The sequence below is a fragment of the Ailuropoda melanoleuca genome, chromosome 6 (assembly GCF_002007445.2).
Source record: "Ailuropoda melanoleuca isolate Jingjing chromosome 6, ASM200744v2, whole genome shotgun sequence".
Taxonomy (NCBI): Eukaryota; Metazoa; Chordata; class Mammalia; order Carnivora; family Ursidae; genus Ailuropoda; species Ailuropoda melanoleuca.
This window is the reverse complement of record NC_048223.1, coordinates 7586938-7612129: the sequence shown is the minus strand read 5'-3', so window position 1 is coordinate 7612129 and position 25192 is coordinate 7586938. Positions and strand designations below refer to the sequence as shown.

Sequence of the window (25192 nt, the reverse complement as noted above, 5' to 3'; positions counted from 1 at the left end):
AAATAGAATGCGTCAGTGGAGATTTTTCAAGAGTAGAGTGATATGAAAAATTGTTTCATAATTCCTTAGTATGGCTCTACCAAAATGACTACATATAGCCAAATGTATTAGTAAGATATAAGAAACCAAAGTTGTTTTATTTTTAGGCACCCAGATAATTTGTTATGGCCTATCAGTAGTCAAATGACGAAAGACCAATAGGCTACATAATTAGCCTTCCAGACAGCATTTTTTAAGCTAAATATATTTTGAATGTTTTAGAAGTTACAGCTTATGTCGAATACTATATGAATGCTTTCATATATATAGCAGCTTTTAAAAAGTAGCTGTCCTAATGTGCTAATTATGTTTACGTTAACAGTACATTGAAATAAAATTTAAGTTAGTCATTCTCCGTGAATAAATCAGCTGTGTTTTCCTCATTTAAAATATTTTCTAATCTAAATTAATATTCTAAAGTCTTTTTTGGCTTAGAACTTTAAGAATCAGGTGATAGTTTTGGCCTTTTTCCTCCAGAAAAATACACATACAAACTAGACAGAATTTTGCATATAATTTCAATGAGTTTGTAGATCCAGAGTTCATCTGGGGTTCTTAAGAACCTCTGTTCTAGCAAGGATCTTATGGGGATAAAATTCTATAGGGTGATTAGGCTACTGTAGGTATAAAATAGACACATTAGAAATTACATTGTTACCAGGTCTTAAGAAATTTAACCTACTAGAATGACATTGGAGGAATAAGCTCTGTTATATGAAGTTTCAAGATTATTTACCAAAGCCTACAGTTTTAAGCATCCATGCTTTTTGTTTTAACTCTTTTGATGGATTTTTCCAAAATGTATTACATGCTTCCCTGCCTTCTAAAAAAGAATTCATTGAACGTAAGTTAACATTTTCTAGATGACTTGGGGCTGTCATTGATAATATTAATTATTATGTAGTGCTTTGATTGAGTGGTGTTTTCAGGGCTGCTTATGGGTGTGTGCAGCTGTTTACTCCCCAGCTAAATGCCTTGGACTGCTGTGCTTTTATGTTCCTCTGTTTGCTTTATACAGTTTTTCTCTATCCCCTTTATATTCAGGCTGTTAAGTTAAATTTCTTGTGCTGTCAGTGAACCATAATGTAACATCTCACTCCCACCTTCATCACCCAGCTCGATTTTTTTTACTACAAATACACTGTGAATGAGGATACAGGTACTGTGTTTGTTAAAATTGTGCTTAAGATCAAAGGCTTTGATGGAAGACTGAAGGACTTTGCTCTACAGAGAAAATGCATGGGCTTTGGATTCTCTAATTGTTCAAGCAAATGTTTCACTTACTTCCTATTTCCTTGCTGTTTCTGGATAGCCAAGACTCCTAGTTAAATCTCCTGCTACACTTGCTATGTGACTTTGGTGTCTGAAAGAGTACCTCCCAGATTTTCTATAAATGGCTCTAAATCACTGGGTCTTTCACTCTGCCTCTTACTGGGCACTAGTATTCTGAATCAAGTATTTTTAGCACTTAGAATCAAATAGTATGGTCTTTTCCCATTTTCCTGGAAAAGGAATTAAATAGAGTGTTCTCAGTTTTAAGGGTTTTTCCTATGTAAGTTGTTAAGGTTTTGGTGCCTGCTTAGGTAATCACTAACAAGTAATAGTACGCAACTTATCTTCAATACAACTAGATTATTGTGTGGCAAATGAGTATTACAGGGCACTCAGCAATCAGTCATGATCATACTGACTTTTTTTTATGAACATGGGCTTGTGATTATGGTTTTATATTGTTGTATTGCAGTGTAGTCATTTTCTATAAGTAAAAGTTCTTCTAGTTGTATGCTGAAATCAAACGATTTATTGACCTTCCAGCCTCTTTCTTTCTCATGAAGCCTTATCTTTTGCATTCTCCATATGTCACTTCACCAGACTAGCTCTTGCAGTTCCTTTAACGTGTTCTCTTTTACCTTCATGCTTTTGCATATGCTCTACCTAGAAATTCCTTTCTTTCCTTCTTCAGCTGTGTGATTTGTTGTCTTTTTAAGCCTTTTTATGGAAGTCACTTATAAGCCTCTACCCACTTCAGTTGAGTTGAGCTATGCCCTTATTCTGTTTCTTTATCACCTTAGGAATAACTCCTGTCACACCGTGTAGTCCTTACTTTTGTCTGTCTCTTCCTCTAGTCTGTAAGATCCTCAATATCAGGGACCATGTTTTTACTACCTTCATTAAACCATGTAGTAAATGTTTTTAGTAAATGGTGTTCTTCAGAGAGCACCGTGTCTTCCAGATATATTATCATCTGAATTACTTTAAGAACCACTGCTCTAGGTTTCTAAAATTTCCACCAAGAGTACTAATAATAGATAATTAACAGATTCGTCTCTGAAATCCATTCTGTGTTCTCCAAACTTGATTAGGTATTGTCCACTCTTGGGAGACCTGATACACACAGATGCATACAGCGTATACAACTTCCATGTGATATCAAATGTTCTGGTTCATGTAGCCTCTGAACAATATAAAAGAAACTTTGATGATGTTTTAAGCATAAATCTCGGTACATTTAGGCTGACTTGGTTTTCACCTGCTCATATATTTACACACTGCATTCTGCAGTATTTTTTTCTTTGGTAGCTAAAGAACACCATTGTTGCCGTCATACATTCATTCAATAAATATTGAGGGCCTAGTATGTGCCAGATGCTGTCCTAGGCTCTAGGGGAAACAGTAGTGAACAAAACATGCCAAAATTTTTGCTCTCATGGAATTTTAAGTGATAGATGATCAACAAAAAAAATTATATAGTATATTGGAAATGAGATAGACAAAAATAAAGCAGAGAAAGGGAATAGAGAATGATAGGCTTATGAGGAAAGATGCAGTATTAAAAAGTCTAGTCAGGGGAGGGCTTCACTAAGAAAGTGTCATTTGAGCAAAGACCTAAAGATGATGAGGGAGTGAGTCATGTGATATTTGGGGTAATAGTGATGCGTAGTTAATAGCAGCCAGTACAAAGGCCCTGAAACAGAAGCATGCCTAGAGTATTCAAGAGATAAGGGACGGCTCTTGTGGCTAAGAAGGAAAAAAGAGTAAAGGGGTAGTCTAAGAACTTAGGTCAGAAAGGTCATGGAGAAGCTAAATATTTTTAGGGCCTTGTGGGCATTCTAAAACTTTCACTCTGAGTGAAAGATGGAAAGGCATTGGAGAGCTTTAGAAAGAGAAATTACATCATTGACTTATGTTTTAATAGGATCAATCACTCATGCCATGTGGAGAATAGAATAAAGGGGATGAGGAGACCATTTAAGAGGCACTGCAGTAATTTAGGGGAGCACAGATAATGGCTTGGACCAGTTGGTTGGTAGCAATGGAGGCAATAAAAATGGATCACATTCTGGATCTTTTTTTTTTTTTTTAAGATTTTATTTATTTATTAGAGAGAGAGAGCACAAGCAGGGGGAGCGGCAGGCAGAGGGAGAAGCAGGCTTCCTGCTGAGCAGGGAACCTGATGCGGGACTCAGTCCCAGGACCCTGGGATCATGACCTGATCCGAAGGCAGATGCTTAACTGACTGAACCACCAGGCACCCCTCACATTCTGGATCTTTTTTAAAGATAGTAGACAGGTGTTTTGCTAAAGGATCAAGAGTGAGAGAAAGGCAAGACAAGTGTAACTCCCAGGATTTGAGCTTACACAACTACACTGATGAAGTTGCCTTTTTAAAAACAGACCCATTGAGTTCTCAGTAGTGAGGGAACTTGTACAGCCATACCTCAGAGATAGGGTGGGTTTGGTTCCAGACCACAGCAATAAAGCTAATTCACAATAAAGTGAGTCGAATGAATTTTTTGGCTTCCCAGTGTGTTTAAAAGTTATCTTTGTGCTCTACTGTGGTCTGTTAAGCACGCAATTGCGTTATGTCTAAAAAAGACAATGTACATACCTTAATTTAGAAATACTTCATTGCTAAAAACTAACCATCTTCTGAGTTTTCAGTAAGTTGTAATCTTTTTGCTGGTGAAGGGTCTTGCCTGGATGTTTGGTCGCTGGCTACTCAGGGTGGTGGTTGCTGAAGGTTGGGTAACTGGCAATTTCATAAAATAAGACAACTATGAAATTTGCCACATCAGTTGACTCTTTTCGTGAATGATTTTTCTGTAGCATGTGGTGCTGTTTGATAGCATTTTACCCACAGTAGAACTTTATCAATTAAGTTTAGATAATACTCTAAGTCCTGTGTTGTCATTTCACCAGTCTTCACAGCGTCATCACAAGAATAGATTCCATTTCAAGAAACTGCTTTCTTTGCTCATCCGTAATAAGACTCCTCATCCATTAAAGTTTTATCTTGAAATTACAGCAGGTCGGCCACATCTTTAGACTCCACTTCTAACTCTAGTTCTCATGTTCCTTCCAACACATCTGTAGTTCCTTAAACCCCTCAAAGTTATCAGTGAGGGCTGGAATCAACCTTCTTCCAAACTCCTGTTAATGTTGGTATTTTGGGTTTTTCTTACAAATCACAAATGTTCTTAATGGCATCTAGAATGGTTAATCCTTTCCAGAAGGTTTTCAGTTTATGTTGCCCAGATCTATCAGAGGAACCACCATCTGTGGCAGCTGTAGCCTTATGAAATGTTAAATATTAAGACTTCAAAGTCAGAATTACTCCTTGATCCATGGGCTACAGAATGGATGTTTTGTTAGCAGGCATGAAAACAACATTAATCTCGTTGTATATCCTCATCAGAGCACTTGGGTGACCAGGTGCATTGTCAGAAGCCTTAATATTTTGAAAGGAATGTCTTTTCCTAAGCAGTAAGTCTGAACAGTGGACTTAAAATATATACTACACTATGTTGTAAACAGATGTGCTGTCATCCAGGCTTTGTTCCAATTCTAGAGCACAGGCAGAGTAGATTTAGCATAATTTTGAAGGGCTCTAGGATTTTTAGAATGGTAAATGAGCATTGACTTCAACTTAAAGTCACCTACGTGAGAGCCTGTCCTTTGAGGCTTTGAAGACTTGAAGCCAGGCTTTGACTTCTCTCTAGTTGTGAAAGTCCTAGATGGCACCTTCTTCCAATGTAAGACTTTTGTCTCCATGGAATATCTGTTGGTTAGTATAGCCGCCTGTATCAATTACCTTAGCTAGATCTTTGCAATAACTTGCTCTAGCTACTACATCAGCACTTGCTGCTTCACTCTGGACTTTTGTGTTATGGAGACGGCTTCTTTCCTTCTTTTTCTGCTAGCTTCAAACTTATCTTATGTAGCTTCCCCACTTCTGTTTGCCTTGATAGAATTGAAAAGAGTTAGGGCCTTGCTTTGGATTAGGCTTTGGCTTAAGGGAATGTTGTAGCTGGTGTGATCATCTGTCCTGACCACTAACACTGTCTCCATATCAGCAGTAAGGCTGTTTCAGTTTCTTACCATTCATATGTTCCCTGGAGTAACACTTTTAATTTCTTTCAAGAGCTTTTCTGTTGCATTCACAACTTGGCTAACTTTGGCACAAGAGGCCTAGCTTTTGGCCTATCTTGGCTTTCGACATTCCTTCCTCATTAAGCTTAATAATTTCTAGCTTTTGTTTTAAAGTGAGATGTACAACTCTCCCTTTCACTTGAACACTTAGAGGCCATTAATTGGCCTAATACCAGTATTGTGTCTCAGAGAATAGGGAGGCCCAAAAAGAGGGAGAGTCATGGGAGAATGGCTGGCTGGTGGAACATTCAGAACACACACAACATTTATCAGTTAGGTTTGCTGTCTTATATGGGCATAATTCATGGCACCCCAGAAGAATTAGAATAGTAATATCAAAAATCACTGATCACCATAACAAATATAATAATAATGGGAAAGTGTGAAATATTGTGAGAATAACCAAAATGCGACGCAGACACGAAAAGAACAAATGCTGTTGGGAAAATGGTACCAGTAAACTTGTTTGACGCAGGGTTGCCACAGACAATTTATAAAAACAGTATCTGTGAAGTGCAATAAAGCAACACAAAATAAAATGAAGTATGCCACTATTAAACTAATTCTTTCATAGATAACTTGGAAGAATATATAAGACAAGTCTGAAGGATTTGACCCTCAAAAATTGGATACATGCTGGAATATATTATTATATGGCTTTTCTCTCTGAAGGCACTCCTAGCTTGTGCAGTGTGAAATGGCTGAAATTCAAGTAGGAAGCCACAGTTTTATTGGCTTGAGGTGTTAGAAGATACAGTTCAAGGCTGCCAGAGGAGCTGGAAATTAAGGGAAAGAGGATGAGCCTTCCAATCTGTATATGAACTCCCCGGAAATCCGTGGCTGACTCTTCAACTGCTTATGCAAAGAAGCCACTGAAAAGCAGTAACAGGAAAGATTTAAAAAGATGAACAGAAATTTCAATTTCTTTTCTCCCCAGGAGAAACATTTTGGAATTTTAGAAGGGCTTAATGAACACCGTGGGGTTTTCACTGAAATAGCAAAAAGGCAGTGGCTCAGCAGTAAAGACTGTCCTAAGATTAAGAATAAACTATAAAGCTAAGTCTCAGAGTGATCAACTAATGTAACTGTTCAAGGGAAAGTAACTGAATCCAGTCTCTACAGTGTGTCATTCATTATGTCCAGTATACAATGAAACATTAACAAGTTTGAGAAGAAACAATAAAATAGGACATGTAGTCAATAGAAGTAGACCCCTATGTGGTTTAAATGTTAGAATGACAGACATGAACTCTAAAGGTATTAAAAGTACTTCAAGGACTTAATGTAAAAGATAGTCACGAGTAAAGAAATAAAGGATTTCAGCAAAAGAAACATTAGACACTATTAAAAGGAATCAGATGGAAATCTGGAAGTGCAATACTTAATTTAAATATTAAAAGTTCAGGGATCTTGAAGGTAAATTAGTAAAAATTATCCAGTCTAGGAGCACAGAGAAAAAAGACTGGGAGAGAAAAAAGACAATAGAACTTCAGTGGCTTTTGGAACAATATCAAACAGTCTAACATGTGCATGGTTGGTGTCAGAAGGAGCAAAAAAAGGGGGGGAAAGAAAAGGCATGCATAGAATATTCCTGAGGAATCTTCAAAACAGGTACTTGAACCAATAAATGAATTTAGTAAGGCCGTGGGTACATGATTCATAGGTACAAATCAACTGTACTTCTATAAACTGGAAGGAAATGGTTAGAAAATGAAATTTTTAAAATGCTATTCACAGTAGCAGTCCCCCCCCCACCAAAAAAATAATTAGGAATGAATTTAACCAGATAAGTATAAGACCTCTGCACTGAAAACTACAGGACATTGCTAAAATAAAATAAAGAAGACATAAAAGGCATACATCATGTTTGTGGATTTGAAAATTCAGTATTTTTTAAGAAGTCACTTCTCAAACTTCTCAAGTTTATCTTGATTTTTAACACAATCCTACTTGAAATCCCAGAAAGCTTTTTTTGTTATATTCACAAAGTTGTAAGATCACTAGTTCCAGGACATTTTTTCACCTCAGAAAGAAATGTTTATGCCCTTTAGCAGTCAGTCTCCATACCTCCATTCCCTTGGCTCCTGACAACCATCTGTTTACTTTCTGTGTCTGTGGATTGTCTGTGCTGGGCATTTCCTATAAATGGACTCATAAAATATATAACATTTTAAGAGTGTCTTCTTTCTCTTAGCGTAATGTCTTCCAACCTCATCCATGATGTAGCATGAGTCAGTACTTCATTCCTTTTATGGCTGAACAGTATCCCATTGTATGGATATAAGGCAAATCTTGTTTATCCGTTCAAAAGTTGGACAGATTGTTTCCAGTTTTTTCCTATTACGAGTAGTTCTTCCGTGAACATTCCTGTACAAGTTTTGTGTGGACATAATGTTTTTTGGGTATGTATGCCTAGGGATGGAATTGACGAGTCATATGGTAACTCTAGATTTAACTTTTTGAAGAGGTAATAGAGATTTTAACTGAAACTGGGTTTCATTGATCTTAAAGGGAAATTTAATGCACTCACATTTATTGTGATTACTATGATTACTGCTTTGTTTTGTGTTTTCTGTTTACTAGGTTTTTCTGTTTATTAGATTTATTTTTCTTTTCCTGCCTTTTATTGGAATAATGAAGCCCTTGATTGCATGCTTTCTCCCCTCTCCCCCTCCAGTGAGAGAATTTGGGCATCCAAAACTTATATGTTTATCTTAATGTCTACAGTTAAAGTCCCCATTCAGTTAGGAAAAGAGTAACATGATGCTTTCGGTTTGTTATTTTCCCAAGCATTTCCCTAATGAAGTCATGTGGAACTGTAAGAGTAGGTCCTCTTTTTCTTTTGCCTTTTTGCATTACACTTTCATGATTTTCTATCCATGTTTGTCAGCTTTGCTGATTTCTTTGCCCAGCACTATTTCTTATATGTTTGCCTTTTCCTGCATTTATTATTTATTTTGCTAGAGTGCTTCCTCAAAGAATTATTTCAGTAGGCTTTATGGCTGATAAACTTTCTGAGTCCATGCATATTTTTTAAGAAGTCTATTTTACCCTTACTCTTGAATGATAGTTACATGGGATTTAAAATCATTTTCCCTGAGAACTTTGAAGATATTACTCCATGGTTTGCTGGTTTCCACTGTTGCTGGTGAGAATTTTGATGTCAGTCTGATTATGTCTTGATTCTTCTCCCTAGTAACTCAGGAATTTCTTTGGCCTTCAAGTTCTAATATTTTACTTCCCAGTGTGAGGTTATGGACTTTTTCCTTCCGTGCTGCTCAGCACTTGTTGGATTCTTTTAGTCTGGAGATTTCTGTTTTCTCTCTCTGGGACATTTCCATTGGTAGTTTTCTCCTGAACACTCTTTCTGTTCTGTTTCTGGAATTCTTATTAGGGGTTGAAACTTCTACATCCATCCATCATGGCTCTTAACTTTTTTAACTTTCTGTTTCTTTGTCCTTTTGTACTGTATTTTTGGAGAGTCCTCAGTAAAATCTTCTATTTTACTAATTACCTTGCAATTCATTTCAGTTACTGTGAAGTTAACTCTAATGGCATCATGATAGTTATGTGTGCTTGGGAGCAGTATACTTTCTCTACATATGCTATGTTATAATTTGCCCAGAAATGAACAAATACAGCAGTTCTAGAATATGTGATTGCTTTGTCTGTTAAACAAATCTAAAGATGGAAACTTCCTGCAAAATTACTAAATTCTCTGGAGTCTCTCTGGTGCTACTCCATGTAGATCAGTGCCCAGAGGTACTTTATTGTATCCCTCATTTCCTCAGATGTTGTCCTATTTGTTGTATCTGTGTCTGTCTTTCAGGGTGATTTCTCTCATCGTTTGGTGATCTTTTTGGTGATTTACTCATCTTTGTGTTTTTACACTCTCTTCACCTGCTTGAGTGTTCAGTAGCTTACTGCCAGTGATTGTGAGGGAGGTACAGGACAAGTGCTGAGGGGCAAGGCTGCTGCTTGTCTTCTGGTGTGGGTGCTCTCCTTCCCTCCTGTGGATCAGCGACTATCTGTGACATAGCAACTGCTCTGCAACCCCAGTAGGTGTCATTACTGCTTAGCCTGGGACATAAACCTCTGTTGACTGCTGCTTAGTACAGGCTGAGGGACGTGGAGCTCTCCCAGATGCAGCTTACCTATTAGTCATCCTGCTGTATGTCTGAGAGTGTGTGTGTGTGTGTGTCCTTGTGTCCCCAATCCCCAGCTGTCTGTGTCCGGTGACTCTGGCTTGAAGCTCTCTTCTAACTACTACATGTAGTTCGGGCTGTGGCTTCCTTCAGTTTACTCTCCTGTCCTCCTGCTGCCGTAAATTTGATCTTGTCTGCTTCTAGGAGACTGCTGATAGTCTTTTCTTATTTTCTCATGCACTTAAGATTTGTATTTGTTGAATTTAAATGTTGTTTCCTGAGAGAAGTTTTCCCTAACCACCCAGTTTAAAGTAACTTCCCAGCTACTTTCTATTATATCACCTTAGGTTATTTTCATTATAGCATTTATCTCTACCTAATAATTGTCTTTTGTCATTCTTTCCAGACCTAAATGCAGACTTCATTAGGGGCCTTATATATTCTGTTTACTGCTGTATCCCAGGTGGTTAGAAGAGTGTCTGGTATATACTAGACATTAAATGATAGTTGAATTAAGTAACTTTATCCTTTCTAAATAATTGTACATCACATCGGCTTGAATTACACAAATTTTAGATTTTATACCAGCACCCGGGCTTAAATATTTTAGGTTAACGTCTCTGTTCAAGACCCAAAACATTAATTAAGCAAATAATTGTCTTTTACCAAAATGTGTACATTAACCCATGGACCAGTATGAACGTAAAGTTCTTAACTTCGAGCACTTCAGTATGCATATCATTAAATTCTGTTTTAAACTCTGGGAGAATAAAAGCAAAGCTTTGATTTTTCTAAGAACATTACAAAATGACCAGAAAAGCCATAATTATATTTGCTTATAGTTTCCATGACTATATTAGATATAGTCTATTCTCAGGTAAACTGTAAATTGAAATGTATCATATCATCATGCCGTATTATAATGGAGCTCCTTTAAAAGGCAAACTCAAATTTCTAGATTCTTAAATTACGTGTAAAGGATTCACACTACCAAATAAAATTTTTACTCTTGTTCCCTGTATCTCTTAGAGTAAATTTGGTAGCTCTAGTCATCTGACCAGCCAATATGTAGTAGTAATAAACAGTTTTTCAATTTAAAATTGTTTTCAGGGTCAGTCCCTTAAATATTAGACTGTTAAAACAGAAAAACCCGCTTGGCGGTCTGATACACTCCTTACATGAGAATTCCCTGAAAGAAAATTACATGTCTGGGCAAGTATTGACCAGGCCTCTACTGCTAAGTGTATTATTTTTTTCAGTTCCCATATAATTGTTATAAAATATAATTGCATTTCAGTTTTCTGCATCGAGATCAAATTTTTTCTCACGTTTTCCCTCAAAAATGTTTTAAATTTTATATTGAAAAAGGTAAAGAGAAAGTCACTTTATAGAAAACAAGCAAAATTCATTTGTTCTGTAAAACAAAGAATACTTACATGTATATCATTTGGAAATCTTTAGGTTACATATATTCCTACTATGAAGAGAATGAGCTTAAACCTTACAGAATTAACCTCCTACTTTATAATTCTGATGGAAATCATTTTAATTTTGTTCTACTTACATTATTTAGGCAAAGATGCAATTTACACAATTCCAGTGAAAAACATTCTTGCTGTGGAAAAACTGGAAGAGAGCTCTTTCAACAAGAAAAACGTAAGTTACATGAATAATCATTTAAGGCTTTTTAAATTGCACATATTACTTGATTGAAAAATTTCAAGGTGGTTTTTGTATTTGCCATTAATCATCAGTATTTTATAATTGCTGGCTAGAACTGTCTTAAAATTGTCCATTATTGTTCCTGAAACTAATGTAGCATTGTGTGTCCACTATACTCACATAAAATTTTTTTAAATAAAATGTTTAAAAAATTTTTTAAATAGATAAAATTGTCCATTGTTGTTGATGCCTTATATAGTCTGCCCTAGCCTATTAAGTTAAAGGTACTTTCCTCGGTACTTCTCTAATCTGACCTTTCAACTTGACATTCAAGTAAGTCTTAAATAGTATAGTCCCAGCCAGTTATAGAAACAGCCTGTTTCTCGTATTCTCCCACTGCTTTGCCCTTACTCATACTTTTTCCTCTATCTGCAGTTCCCTCCCTTTATTCCTATTTATATGATAGTCCATTCTTTGGACATGTGTGACTTCTAAAAATAATATTCTGTTGTACTACTTAGTACCACGTGACTCAGATTGTCCTTGGAACTAATTTACTTGAAAAGTAACAATTTGTAAAACCTGAACAGCAGTTACCTAGCCAAGCAAACTGTATTTCTCTTACATACCTTTTTCTATTTATACTGTGTTGGTTTTTAGACTCTGTTACTAACTTTTTATCTTAATTGCCTATGAAGATGTTCCAAGTAATACATATGGAGAAACCACTCTATGTCCAGGCAAATAATTGTGTAGAAGCTAATGAATGGATAGACGTACTCTGCAGGGTGAGCCGATGCAATCAGAACAGGCTCAGCTTCTACCATCCCTCCGCGTATCTCAACGGGAACTGGCTCTGCTGTCTGGAGACCAGTGAAAACGCTCTAGGCTGCCAGCCATGTACTGCGTAAGTTTCTTTCTGATTAAAAAAGCAGTGTTTCGATTGTGGCGTATCAATAGAATGGAATATTATTCAGCCATAAAATGTAATAAAGTTTTGATACATGCTGCAACATGGATGGACCTTGAAAACATGCTAAAGGAAAGAGGCCAGAAACAGAGCCATACACTATATGATGATTTTATATAAAGTATCCAGAATAGGTAAATGTGTAGACAGAAAGTAGATGAGTGGTTGTGGTGGCCTAGAGGGAGGGAGGTTTGGGGAGTGCTAATGGATACAAGGGTTCTTCTTGGGATGATGAAGATGTTCTCCAATAAATAGTGGTTGGCACGAGTCAAGAAAAGTGGGGGGGGGGGGCATTGTCGAAGTAGGTGCACAAGCCTGAGCAAGGAAGGACTTCGCATTCTCTTTCTAATTGTGTGGAACAGCTATTGTAACCCTGTGGACTTAAGAAGTAATGTATTGCTTTTGTGATGAAGCATGGGTGTTCAATGAAAATGATTTCTCTTTAGATTGGATTTTGGATTCGAGTTCTGTAATGACCAAACCTTTCTTGACCCCATTTTATTAAACTGTCAGATGAGACTAGATTTCTGAGTTTCCTTCTGCAAAGTTCTGAGGTTCTGTTTTTTAATCTCGTCAACAAAAGTCTTTGTCATGTTAACAAAATGAGATTTTTCAATATCTCTAATTTCATTTTTACCATAGAGGTGTTCCTGCAGACATCCAAATAGATATTGATGAAGACAGAGAAACAGAAAGAATTTATTCCCTTTTTACCCTCAGTTTACTTAAGCTGCAGAAAATGGAAGGTAAATATACAATTAAAATATTTCTATATAATCACGATCCTTCATTACCAATTCCTGAAATAATTGCTTTGGCATTATCTTAAAGTTGAAAATACTTGTAGCTTTACCAAAACGTTACTTACGTGGACATTGATAAGCTCCCAAAGAGGCGTTTTTCATAGATACTCATGAAGATACTGTTTTTGCATGAATGTGTTGTTTGTAATTAATAAAATGAAAGTATGTGGGTTATCTTTGCATTTCCAGGGGGAAGTCTTCCCAGCTTGAGACACTTGAAAAGTTCTTATTTATACTAAAAATTACATTTATGGAATTTGGTTTTCTGATCAGAGATTTTACTGCTCCTTTTAGAGGCTTGTGGAACTATAGCAGTCTACCAAGGACCACAGAAAGAGCCTGATGATTATTCTAACTTTGTAATCGAGGATTCTGTAACAACCTTTAAGACAATTCAGCAGATAAAAAGCATCATAGAGAAGCTAGATGAACCTCATGAAAAGTATAGGAAGAAAAGATCAAGTAGTGCAAAATATGGGAGCAAGTAAGTATTTTTAAGATACTTTAAACATATTTTCAAACATTTGTTTGAGAGTCCAAGTACTCTGTACTCACACCTGACATGCAGGCTTCCTGCTTACCTTCATCTTTAAAGACCCAGCTCAGAACCTTTCTCTTGTGCAAAAGTTCCCCTGGCCACTCACATGGTGATCCTTGTCTTTGCAGTTCTGCTATTGTTTCATTATGTTGGTGCTGTACTTAATCACCACTTCTAATGTTAAAATTAATTATTTTATTAAATCAAAGTTTTTGTTTTGTTTTTACCATTCCTCTTCGGTCTCAATATCTTCCACAGTGCCTTATACATACTAAATACTGAAAAAAAAAAATCAGCTATGAAAGTGTTAGAAGTACTATACAGTTGAGGGGCGCCTGGGTAGTGCAGTCATTAAGCGTCTGCCTTCGGCTCAGGGCGTGATCCCGTTCTGGGATCGAGCCCCACATCAGGCTCCTCCGCTGGGAGCCTGCTTCTTCCTCTCCCACTCTCCTGCTGTGTTCCCTCTCTCGCTGGCTGGCTATCTCTGTCACATAAATAAATAAAATCTTAAAAAAAAAAAAGTACTATACAGTTGATTCTTTGCACCCATCTCAGACGTGGGTGGCTGTTACAGTGGATAACAGCAGCAGCATCCAGTACGTCATTAGGAGCTCCGTCCACCACTAGGCACTGTACCTAGTATTTTACATCATAGTATGTAGTGTGTTTTTAGAATCCCCACTGAGGTGGCTTAACCATAGGAATATTTTATTCATTTTTATTTACTTTGAAGATTTTATTTATTATTTGAGAGAGAGGAAGAAAGAGAGAGCACAAGCTCTCTTGTGGGGGAAGGGCAGAGGGAGAGGGAGAAGCAAACTGCTCATGAGCGCAGAGCCTGTCCCGGGGCTCAATCCCAGAATCCTGAGATCATGACCCAAGCCAAAGGCAGACCCTTAACCAACTGAGTGACCGAGGCACCCCACAAGAGGAAATTTTTTAATCTCATAAATTAAGTCCTAAATTTCATAGTTGGTTAGTCCAGCAGCTCAGTACTGTTATCAAGGACCATCCAGCCACTTACCCATCCTCAACAAGATGATTTCTGTTTCCTCACTTTGTCCCTTCATGGTCATGAATGAGCTGTAACAGTTCACTATTTTTATATAATAGTATCCAGAGACAGAAAGATGTTATTTCCTTCTCACTAAGAGAAAAGAATCTTAATCAAAAGTTACCCCCCAGCTTTTCCTGGAACATGGGGCTGCACAGGATCAGCACCAGGATCAGAGTTGTGTTCGCACAGAGGTGAATAGGGAGGGAGATGGTTCTTAGACCACAGTGTACAGTGTTTCATTCATCTTCACATCAGCCCAACATGGTTATATTCCCACTTTACAGCTAGAGAAACGGAGGCTCAGAGGTGTTAAGTGCTTTGCCCAAGGTCATACAGCTGATTAATGAAGGGGCTTTGGATCCTGGCCCCACCATTTTAAGTATTCTTTAAAAATAATGTGGTTATGGGGCACCTAGGTGGCTCAGTCAGTTGAGCATCCAACTCTTGGTCTCAGCTCAGGTCGTGATCTCAGGGTCGTGAGATTGAGCCCCCCGCCCCCCACCAAGGCTCTGCTCTGGGCGTGAAGCTTAATTGGGATTCTCTCTCCCCCTCACCCTCTGCCCTTCCCTGCTCTCTCTCTTTTAGAAATGTGATTATTAATTACATTATGGTTTATGAACAATAAAAATCAGTTTGACAGATATATGTTCTCCCTGGATAGAAGGTTCAGTACATTAGAAAGGTTATTGTAACCATCCGAGTCCTGTCTTCTCTCCATTAGTGTAATTGGTTCTCTTCCAACAGTGCTAATATAGTTTTCTGGGGAGGTCCTAGCCAATGCTTGACCACTCTTCTTAAATAGTACCTATCCTCCACCCCTGACACACACACACACACACACACACACACACACTCTCTCTCTGTCTCTCTCTCTCTCTACCTTTTCCCACCTTTATTTTTCTCTATAAAAAAATATCAGTGTCAGGGTGCCAGGTGGCTCGGTAGGTTGAGTGTCCAGCTCTTAATTTCCACTGGAATTATGATCTCGGGGTTGTAGGATCAAGCCCCACCTCTGTCTCAGCACTCAGAGTCTGCTCCTCTCCTTCTGCTCCTCCCCATCTGCCCCTCCCCCTGCACACACAGGTGCTCATGCTCCCTCTCTCTTTCTCTCCCCCCAATAAATAAAAAAAAAATTTAAAAATCTATCTTTAGAAAAGAAAAAAAACTCTCTTGTACTAAATAGTTTACTTGTTCATTTTACTTGCTCTATACCAGAAAGTAAGTTCCATGAGAGCAAGGTTTTGTCTGTTTTGTTCACTGCTGTATTCACAGCTTCTAAAGTAGTACCTAACATTTAATTAGCTGATCGGTAAATAGTTGTTGAATTAATGAAATAAGACTTGACATAAGAGAAATGCCTGGATGGCTCAGTTGGTTAAGCATCTGCCTTCGGCTCAGGTCATGATCCCAGGGTCCTGGGATCGAGTCCCACATCAGACTCCTTGCTCAGCAGGGAGCCTGCTTCTCCCTCTGCCTGCCCCTCCCCCTGCTTGTGCATGCTGACAAATAAATAAATAAAATCTTAAAAAAAAAAAAAGACTTGAGAGATTATCAAGGGAAAATTACAAATAATGGATACTGTGAGATAATTTGTCACTTTTTAAAATGTTATATATTCTGACTTTTGAAAAACGGTTTTATTTTCTAGGGAAAATCCAATTGTAGGAAAAGCATCTTAGAGTATGACCAACTGATTCAGAAGAACTGGAAAATATTATTTTTGTTGGAATTTTTCAATTCATTGTTTCTTTTGTTCCTGGTATTTAAGAATGAACATTGGCTTCGGTGTCACCTATATTCACATTGTATTTAATATTTAATAATTGAAAGTAACTGGGAATCCTGCTATTGATGCATTACTAGAGAATTTGAAATTCAGGATTCCCTTCATATCTTCTATGCCAAAAGCCATGTGTCTGCAACTTCTTTTTAATAGAAAGAATCTTCGTAAAGAAGCTTTGTAACAAAAGGAGAACTCCTCCATATCAAGAAACCATCTCTTGTAACACTCCATGTTCTGTGGACTTTTCACTACCATTAGTGCCTGCTCTATACTGCTAGTGTTGTGTTTTACTAGAAAATCCAATCCATGACTATTCAGAGCTTTCCATTTAGTTCATCTATACCCTCCCTCTTCAAAAAAGAAAAAAAAGAGAGAGATTTTCCTTTTGTCTGTTAGTACAAATTACGGTAGGGACTTTCAAAAACTGCCAGAGCATCCTTGAAAGTTGGTAGATCCTTTTGCCTATTTAAAGATGTAAACAGAACTCAAGACAGGAGGAATCAGGGAACATGTACTGCTGTTTGCATCTTGTTTACATTTGGGATGAGTGATGGCAGATGGAATACAATGAGACCACTAAATTTTTTTTCATTGTTTTAAATATCCGGTACTCGTTTTCTTGATTTGAAAGTTCGAGTTAACATGACTTGTAAGAACATCTCTTCTGAAAAAGAAGAGACAGTAGTCAGTGAAAGAAGGTGGTAGGAAAATCACTTGACTTCACCTGCTATTCCATGTTACTATAAGGGCCACCATAAAGACGCCCTCCTAGTGTGAGGGTGAGAGCTAACTCGAGAACAGTCACTTGGCGCACTTTAATAATCTGGGCTGCCCCGGATTATACTTTAGATACTCTGTGGTATCTCATCTTTATGATCAGTTGAATGATCAGTGTTTAAGTCTAGAAATAGTGCTTTCCTGAAAATGTTTGTATTTCATTGCTGTTTTTCTTATTGCCTGCTGGCCAAATGGAGTTTGGGCAAGCAACTGTTTGAATCCTCTTTTTCCATAATAATTTACTTTTATCCTAAAAACCATAATTGTAAATAGCAGTCGAAGCAAGTTGCCTCCTTGAAGTTAAGAGAGATACACATTGCTTCATCAGTATTAAAAACCATGGTACTCTTATTTTGTCTTTTAAAATTATAACATTTTCTAAATGTGGTACTTTGAACCTTGTAGTATTTACATATTTCTGTTTAAAACTGTGACTTATTAATGTAAGTCTAGCTAGTAGTGCTTTTTTTGTTTTCCTGAGCATAAGCTGTATATCAGGATACACTTTGCCAATTATTTTATTGGTAATTGTTTTTAAATTATATTTGTTAATAGGGAATTTTTTTAAAGATCATTGGCACACAAAGTTGCCCCATAAATGATTATAACTGAGCAATGTATTTCTCTGAATGACTTGTGAAAATCAGTTGGTTTTAAGAATCAGTCCTAGTCTCTATGGTAGGTTTATTCCTATCCCACTTTAAAGACAAGTTTGAAAGACTCCTTTAAATTATATGAGCTTGTGTATTCCATAAATTACACTGATTTACAAATACGAAAGAATTTAACCATTTAATAAATTTCTCATTGCTAAATTTCTTTCAGATTGAAATTTCCTTTTAAGAGTCTCTGAAAAGGACATGTGAGCATTGCCAAGTACCACTTGTTATTCTTTAGTGGCTGTTTTAGACCTCTGTTCTTTTTCAAGGCAAAAGAAATATTTTTTAAGTATTTCTAATATCAAATTCCCAATCATGATTGCTTCTAAAAATCATGGCATGTGTCAAAGGGACCAAGGCTGTGTCAATACATAACTCAGAATTTGAACAGAAAAGTTCAGTCCTATTATTTTCTTCACATGACACTTTTAAACAACCTGTTTGACTGGAATTAACCAGCTTGGCACAGCCAAAAAGAAGTAATGTGAAATTAAATTAATTTTCTTTGAAAGTCTACTGAAATAAGAGACTGTGTTGGTAGGACCCAAAGATAACCTAGGTACTTGCTTCCAAGGGCCTCATTCCTCTGCTGTTACCTATGGGTACTTTGATTTTTGCTACCAGATTGGCTTTCTCTGCCTTTTCCACACTTGAAAAAAGACATGGCAGCTCACTTCACCCTAAAAACCTGAAAACGCCTAGAAGGAGAGAAAAGGATGATTTGGAGAAACTCTTGCCATAAATGCCAGTTCTGGTTTTTAGTTTAGCCATTTCCAGCAGTTGCAGTTGTGGTGATCTATTCTTGTTATTGTTTGTTGTGGTTTTTTTTTAGTTTGGTTTTTTAATATTCGCTTAATAAGAGGATAGCAATAGCAAAGTTTTTTACCCCCAGGAATATAATTTATCAAATTGAATGATTTTATTTGCCAAAGAAATATGTTTATAATGTCACGGGTAATGGTTAAATGTCAAATCTAAATTTTCCTTATTATTAAAAAAAAAAGTGATGAATGATGTGGCTTTTATTTGTTTCTGAAGCCTAATTTCATTCATTTATCAGAAAGGCTCATTCATGCCAGGTTTTAGAAAACAGATTTTTTTCCTTTTTTTTTTTTTTTTTAAGTAAAAGCACCTTTAATTTGTTGTAACGGTACATCCTGTAATGACAGTGCTACAAAAAGCCTTTTAGGTGTCCTTACAGTATGCGAAAAATACAGGACTCATTCTGGAGTTAAATAACCTGTCTTGACTGATATTATCTGCTTCCATTTTTATTAACTTGGAAATTAATATGTTGCTAGTAAATATTGGTTTTTACAGTGTCAGTTTGAATATGTAAGTTATCAAAACTTAATGTAGTGAATTTGTGTAACCATGTTGTATTGTTGAGAATGTATTTTTATTTAAATTTTATTTTCTTATCAAGAGTATTATAAAAATAAAAACTTTTGTAACTGTTGCTTGGAAATAACTCAAATAAATTACAAGAAGCTTGTCTGTTCTCTGCGAGACCTTACTTTCTTACTGATTTAAGAATTCTCTTTTAAAATTATTGTACCTCGCCTATTAGGGAATAGCAAACATGAGAAGTCCTCAGCAACAAAGAAGAGCAAAGCAGTCTGTTTTAAAAGGGCACAGGATTCTTTTCTTGCACTTAACTAGGCTGATTTTTGTTGGACTATGGTCCTTATTACTCATTTCACTCAACAGACTTGTTTTGAGGACCTCCAGTGTGGAGGCAGCAGGTAGGAGCCCTGCATTCCCGATAGCCGTGCATGGCCAGTGTGCAGCAGTGTGTTCCCTTCCTCTCTGGGTGCGTTGTTCAGAGCTGACCTTCTCAGCCTATGTTAGACTTTTTGAAGAATCCCATGTTCTGCTTTTCTCAAAACAGTTGATATTAGGGCTTCTGGTTACTTGGGTCCTACACTGACCCTGCCCTGTAGCTTGGTCGTCAGTGCAATCCTTCCGGATGTTAGAATTTGACCATGTTGTGCCATTTTGCTGAATTGTCTAGAGAATATAAAGTAACGGCACCAAAGACCAGGTTAGTGTGTAACTCGTGCCCCCAACGAGAGAAGCCAGAATACGTCCCCATTAGTGCCATAGCAGCCCTCTTAGTATTTCTAAATAAACCTCCGTAAAACTTAGTCCTTGTAACTCCAGAAGTGTTTAAGGTTAATAAAGAGGAAGAAATCAGGTTCTGAATATCTAGGGATCCTATTTTTATCGAAATGCCAGAATCCTACTCGCACTAGCTCATGTCTTAGAAAAGAACTTGTCAGAAACATTAAAGACTTTGAGTTACATTCTATGATGTAAACAAGCTAGTTCTTTAATGAGAGGGGTGCCATACTTTTCCCTTTCAAAATTGCATGGTTCCAAACGAGGAGACCCCCGAGGCCAAATAAAGCCCCTTTACGTGTACACCAGAATAAGAGGCATAGCTAGCCCTGCTCGATTCTGATCGCTGACACTACTACTCCCAAGTCAGTGGCCTTCAGAGAATAACCTTTCTTGGGTAGACATGACATGCTTCAAACTCAACTGACCAATGTTCAGAGACTTTTGGTCTTGATTCCTCATAGGCGTACATACCTGAGGTTTGATCTTCTGTAGCCAAAAGTTTCGTTCTTTGGCTTGTAATTTTGTCATTTGATTCTGGGTAGAACTGAAGATTGAACCAGTAGGATTTGTTGACAGGAACATGGGAGAAAGAAAGGAGTCTAGGAAGATCCAGTAGCCTAAGCAACTGGTTATTTACTGAGATACGAAAGACCGTAAGAGGAGATTGGTGCTTCTATCTGTGTCCATGGAAATGATTCCTAGAAAAGATTCACTTAAATCAGTTAGTAGGTACCAGCATATATTGAATCTAGTTTTATACAGTTATCATATCTTTCTCAGTAGATTGTAAATTATTCTGAGGGTGAAGAGGGACTTACTGTACTCCACAGCCCCTCACCCTTAGATGAGGACATTGAATGCACATTCCATGAATGACATACGGTGGCTAATGATGGAGCAGCAACGGCCTTAATTGGAAGTTGTGATTCAGCCAGAAACTATCTTTACGATCTCGGTCAGATAAACTCTTCAGGTTTGGTTCCCCTATACATGTAAAATTTTTAAGCTTTTCTCTTCAAGAACAAGGTGTTGGGCCCTTGCTATGCACTAAGCACTCTGCTAAACCCAGGAGCCCTGAGATGATGCCTTCAAGTTGTTGGTGGTCAAGCTAGGGATCGGACCAGAGGGACCTGAGAATCCTACAAGTTCCGTACCCAGACATCCCCCAGGGTCCCTCCCATTAGCCCCTCCCAACAGTTTGTGTAGATAATTGGATTCCTTCAGTGGATCTTTCCTGACAAAATGTGCCTTGCTCTCCTCCAGGGCTCCAGGACTATGGACCAATTTAGCAGTATTGACAGACCCTGTAGACTGTATTATAATCCTCTTCCTGTCGTCCCTGGAGGAATTAATAAGAGTCCCAGTCGTTAATGAAGTCACTGATTTACAACTGAAACAGCCTGGTGTAGGAAAAGAGCCCAGCACCCAATTCTACTCAAGTGTTGAATTAATTAAACAAAGAGGCCGTTAGACTGAGGTGGCTCTAATACCATGGATGCCTATGTAAGCAAACCAAACTCTAAGCCTGTAAATGCCTCAAGGTTACAAATCAAAACCTAAGGACAGCCATGACAGCCACTAGGCTTTAAGCTGTAGCCAGTAAATAATTCCCTTTCTTCACTTCTGCATCTTCTATCTCACCGCAGACTCCAGCTTGTAGAGAGCTCCTGGCCACTTCCAGCTTGGCGCTGCCTGATTGGAATCGATTTTTGCTCAAACTGTTAAAATTTTTCGTATGCTGCAGCTTATCTTTTAACAATTTGTAGACAAAAAGCAGCCTTCAAAGAGCAAAGCCGGCACTGACTTGTGACGGTCATTTTAATTTGGATTCAAATAAGGAGCCAAGGTGCACTTCGGCAGATAATCAGCCCTTCCAGTGACCAGAGAAGATGAGGCACAGATCCAGCGTTCTCCCCTCTGGCTGGATTTCTGTCTTACAGTAAGTCCTCCCCTGCCCCAACGTTATTTATAAGGAATGTGGAGGAAGTTAAAACCTGTAGCCATTAATCATGTAATGATCATTTTGGAATTCAGTTGGCACATTTTGCTGGTGGTTTAAAAGGTAATAGCTAGGGGTGCATGGGTAGCTCAGTTGGTTAAGCATCTGACCCTTAATCTCAGCTCAGGCCCTGATCTCAGGGTGGTGAGTTCAAATTCCACATTGGGCTCCACACTGGGTGTGGAGCCTACTTTAAAGAAAAATAAAAGCTAAAACTAAAAGTGCTAAATTTCAAAATCATTTGTAGCAAGAAAATGAAGTAAATCATTCACTATCGCAATTAAAGTCCCTGTGGAAATTTTCATGTTAACATTTTAATTTGACATTAATATTTTATTTTACTTAAATGCTTATGGAAATAAAAAGACTTTGCTCAGTTTAAGAGAGGGACACAGGGGTCCCTGGGTGGCTCCATTGGTTAAGCGTCTGCCTTTGGCTCAGGTCATGCTCTCAGGGTCTTGGGATTGAGCCCCACATCAGGCTCCTCACTCAGGAGCCTGCTTTTCTCCCTCTGCCCTCCCCCCCCATCTTGTGCTCTCTCTCTCTCTCTCAAATAAATAAATAAAATCTTTAAAAAAGAGAGAGAGATGGAAATGCATAAATTAACCACTGTTTGAAAGTATTTTATCTACATATTAAGAAATATATGAAAACCTTTACAAACAGGCCACGAAAATGCAACATGGAAGTAAGCCACTTACCCTTCATGTCCTAAATAGCAGTAACTAGAAGTGCCAAAATTCAGGTAACTTGTGTGTTTTCAGCCATCCTTGCAAATGTGGGGCTGGATTCAAATTTCCAATTACAGTTCAAGGGGTGTTTTCTCAAACCCAGACCAAATTTTCTTGCGATTTCCTGCAATTCCAGTTCAACCAGCCCCATGGGGTGGCGAGAAAGGGCAAAAGCTTGTCCTTTAGTCTTCTCTTCCCTGGAACCCTTCAATTGTCATTGTAAGGAGACAGAATGGACTTGGGGAGGGGCCTCCCTGTGCAGGTACCTGGAAGAGCCACAGAGAAACCGTCAGCGGAGCAAAGGTGACTGTCGGGCTCTGTGCTGGTTGGACTGGCCTTAACTGGGATATCCGGAGGTGTGCTGGCCTCCAGCAGGAGGGCTGAGACTTGCCAGCGGAGCTTCAGCAACGGGTGAGAGCTCCACATACCTGGGGAAGAGCAGTGGGCAGCTGCTGGGCCTGGGGAACAGATAGCCAAAGGGCTCCCTGAAAAAGACAGGTCAGACCCCTGAGCCAGGCCCTGGTGGGCAGAAACACGTGGAGGGGAAGGCATACTGGCTGAGACTGTGGCCCCTTGCCAAGAAGAAATTTCTTAAGGTGCTGAATCAAAAACTCTCATGCAGGCCCTGCCTGCCTCTCAGGCTCTTCCTCTTTCCTCCCACCAATCCTCTGGCCCTAGACTCTACCTCTTTCAGGCAGTTTCACTTGCTTCCAAAACAATCCTGAATTGGGGTAGGAAAAGCTGTAGAAATTCCCACCACAGCATGGCTTCCAGTGTGGATGCCTTGTTGGCCGGCAGGGTGGGGAGGAGCTGCCAGATTTAGAAAATGAAATGTAACTGGTCAGACAGGATCGAGGCAATGGTGTCATGACTCCTCTTGCACTGGTAGGGATGGGGGGGGCGGTGGTGTCTGCAGCTGCAGGATCTCAGGCAAGACAGTGGAATTCTTTATTGACGTTGGTCTACACACCCCCACCTAGACACTCCAAGCAGCCTGCCATTGCTGCCTTCTGCCGTCTCTATGGCCAGGTGCCCAGAAGCCTCCACCTTGTCCCCAGACTCCTTGGTGACTGGCTCCCTAGCTGGGGATGGACGACTGAACATCAGCTTGAGACTTTGGCCCAGTCCATACCTTCCTACAGCCCAGGATGGGGTTGTGCTGGGGACTCCAGACCCCACCAACATCAGCACTGTTTTCCCAGACTCTGAGCACCATATGGAACACGCCATGGTTGGCAGCTCCCGTCGGCCCTTACAGCTGTGGGTAGACAAGTGTGTGACCAGCCCCCAACAGGATCTACAGTACAATCTCCTCAAGCATTGTGGGTGCCTGGGGGATGTCAAGGACACCCTTCCCACTTCCTGCCCCGAGATGTCCCCAAGAGATCAAAGCTCTCCTTCCAGGCCTTCAGATTTACTGATACTCCTAATGGCGCCTATGTTCACCCCCAGCTGCTGGTCTGGGATCCAAAGGTACCATCTGATTGATGCTACCCGGAGGTCTGTCCCTTCCACGGGGATGCAAACTGCCAACAGGGGGAACTTCTGGGAGATACTTCCTTGAGCTCTTTGTGCAACAGTTATGAGGTGACTTGCCTGGCCTCCTGGATGTCCCACAGAAGAGCCCTGGCAACCTCTGGGAGTGCCCCTGAGGAGGCTTCCAACCAGGCGACAGAAGACAGGTTGCCTTGTCCTGAGTTGAGTCAGGCCTCTGACACCAGGAAGCCTCCCCAGCTCACTGCCGCTAATGATGGGACCTCAGCTCAGGGTGGTGTCGCTGTCTACCCTGGGCATGGGCTCCTGCGTCTTCATCCTCTGCCGCTGACTCAGGACACAGAGCCTTGCAGCACATCCAGCTGCAGGCCCAGGGAGCAGGATCTAAGGAGTCCCTAGTGCCTACCAGAGTTTTCCAATAAAGAGATGTGTACAAAAAAAAATAGGAGAAAAGATAGGGCACCCAAGTAATTTCAGATTTCAAGGAAACAAGTAAGTTTATAGTGTAAGTATGCTCCAGGCAGATTCCTGCGTTTTACCTGATAACCCTACTTTTTCCATAAGCAGAGGACAGTCCCATCGGAAAAAACGCTCTTCCCCCAGCCAGCACGTGGCTGGAGGTTTCAGAAGGATGGAAGATGGAAGGCGCCCGCCAGGGAGGTGTCCTGTGAGCTATAACCAGCAGGATCTTCACAGTGCACTTTTGAGGGGCTTATCTTCAAAGTCTCAGGAAAGTCCTTAGTCTGAGGATGGCTCAAGATACCAGGCAGGCCAGGTCAGGCCCCACCTCCCTTCTGAGCCTTTCCCTGCCCACCAGTCCCTCCTTCCTCCCACCAGCTCCCTTCCTCCTGGCCAAGCCTCAGCAAGGACTTTGCATCCGTCAGTGCAATCCAGGTCTTCCTCCTCAGACGAAGGAACGTGGGGAATCCAGGCTGCATGGACGTATCTCAGAGCTGGGAAGCTGCAGCCAGGTGTCCCGAC

General features: G+C 39.3%; 1 protein-coding gene across 3 annotated transcripts in view; it reads left to right on the top strand.

Moving 5' to 3' along the window:
* The window catches only part of RASA2 (RAS p21 protein activator 2), a 109331-nt gene extending 89952 nt beyond the window's left edge, over window positions 1-19379 (top strand). For all 3 annotated transcript variants that reach the window (XM_034661896.1, XM_034661895.1, XM_034661894.1), the window contains 5 exons: window positions 11188-11270; window positions 11975-12183; window positions 12889-12992; window positions 13344-13533; window positions 16293-19379. In XM_034661896.1, coding sequence (XP_034517787.1) covers window positions 11188-11270; window positions 11975-12183; window positions 12889-12992; window positions 13344-13533; window positions 16293-16323 — 617 coding nt within the window. In that variant the 3' untranslated portion in view covers window positions 16324-19379. The remainder of the gene's footprint in view (window positions 1-11187; window positions 11271-11974; window positions 12184-12888; window positions 12993-13343; window positions 13534-16292) is intronic.
* The last annotated feature ends 5813 nt before the right edge of the window (window positions 19380-25192 follow it).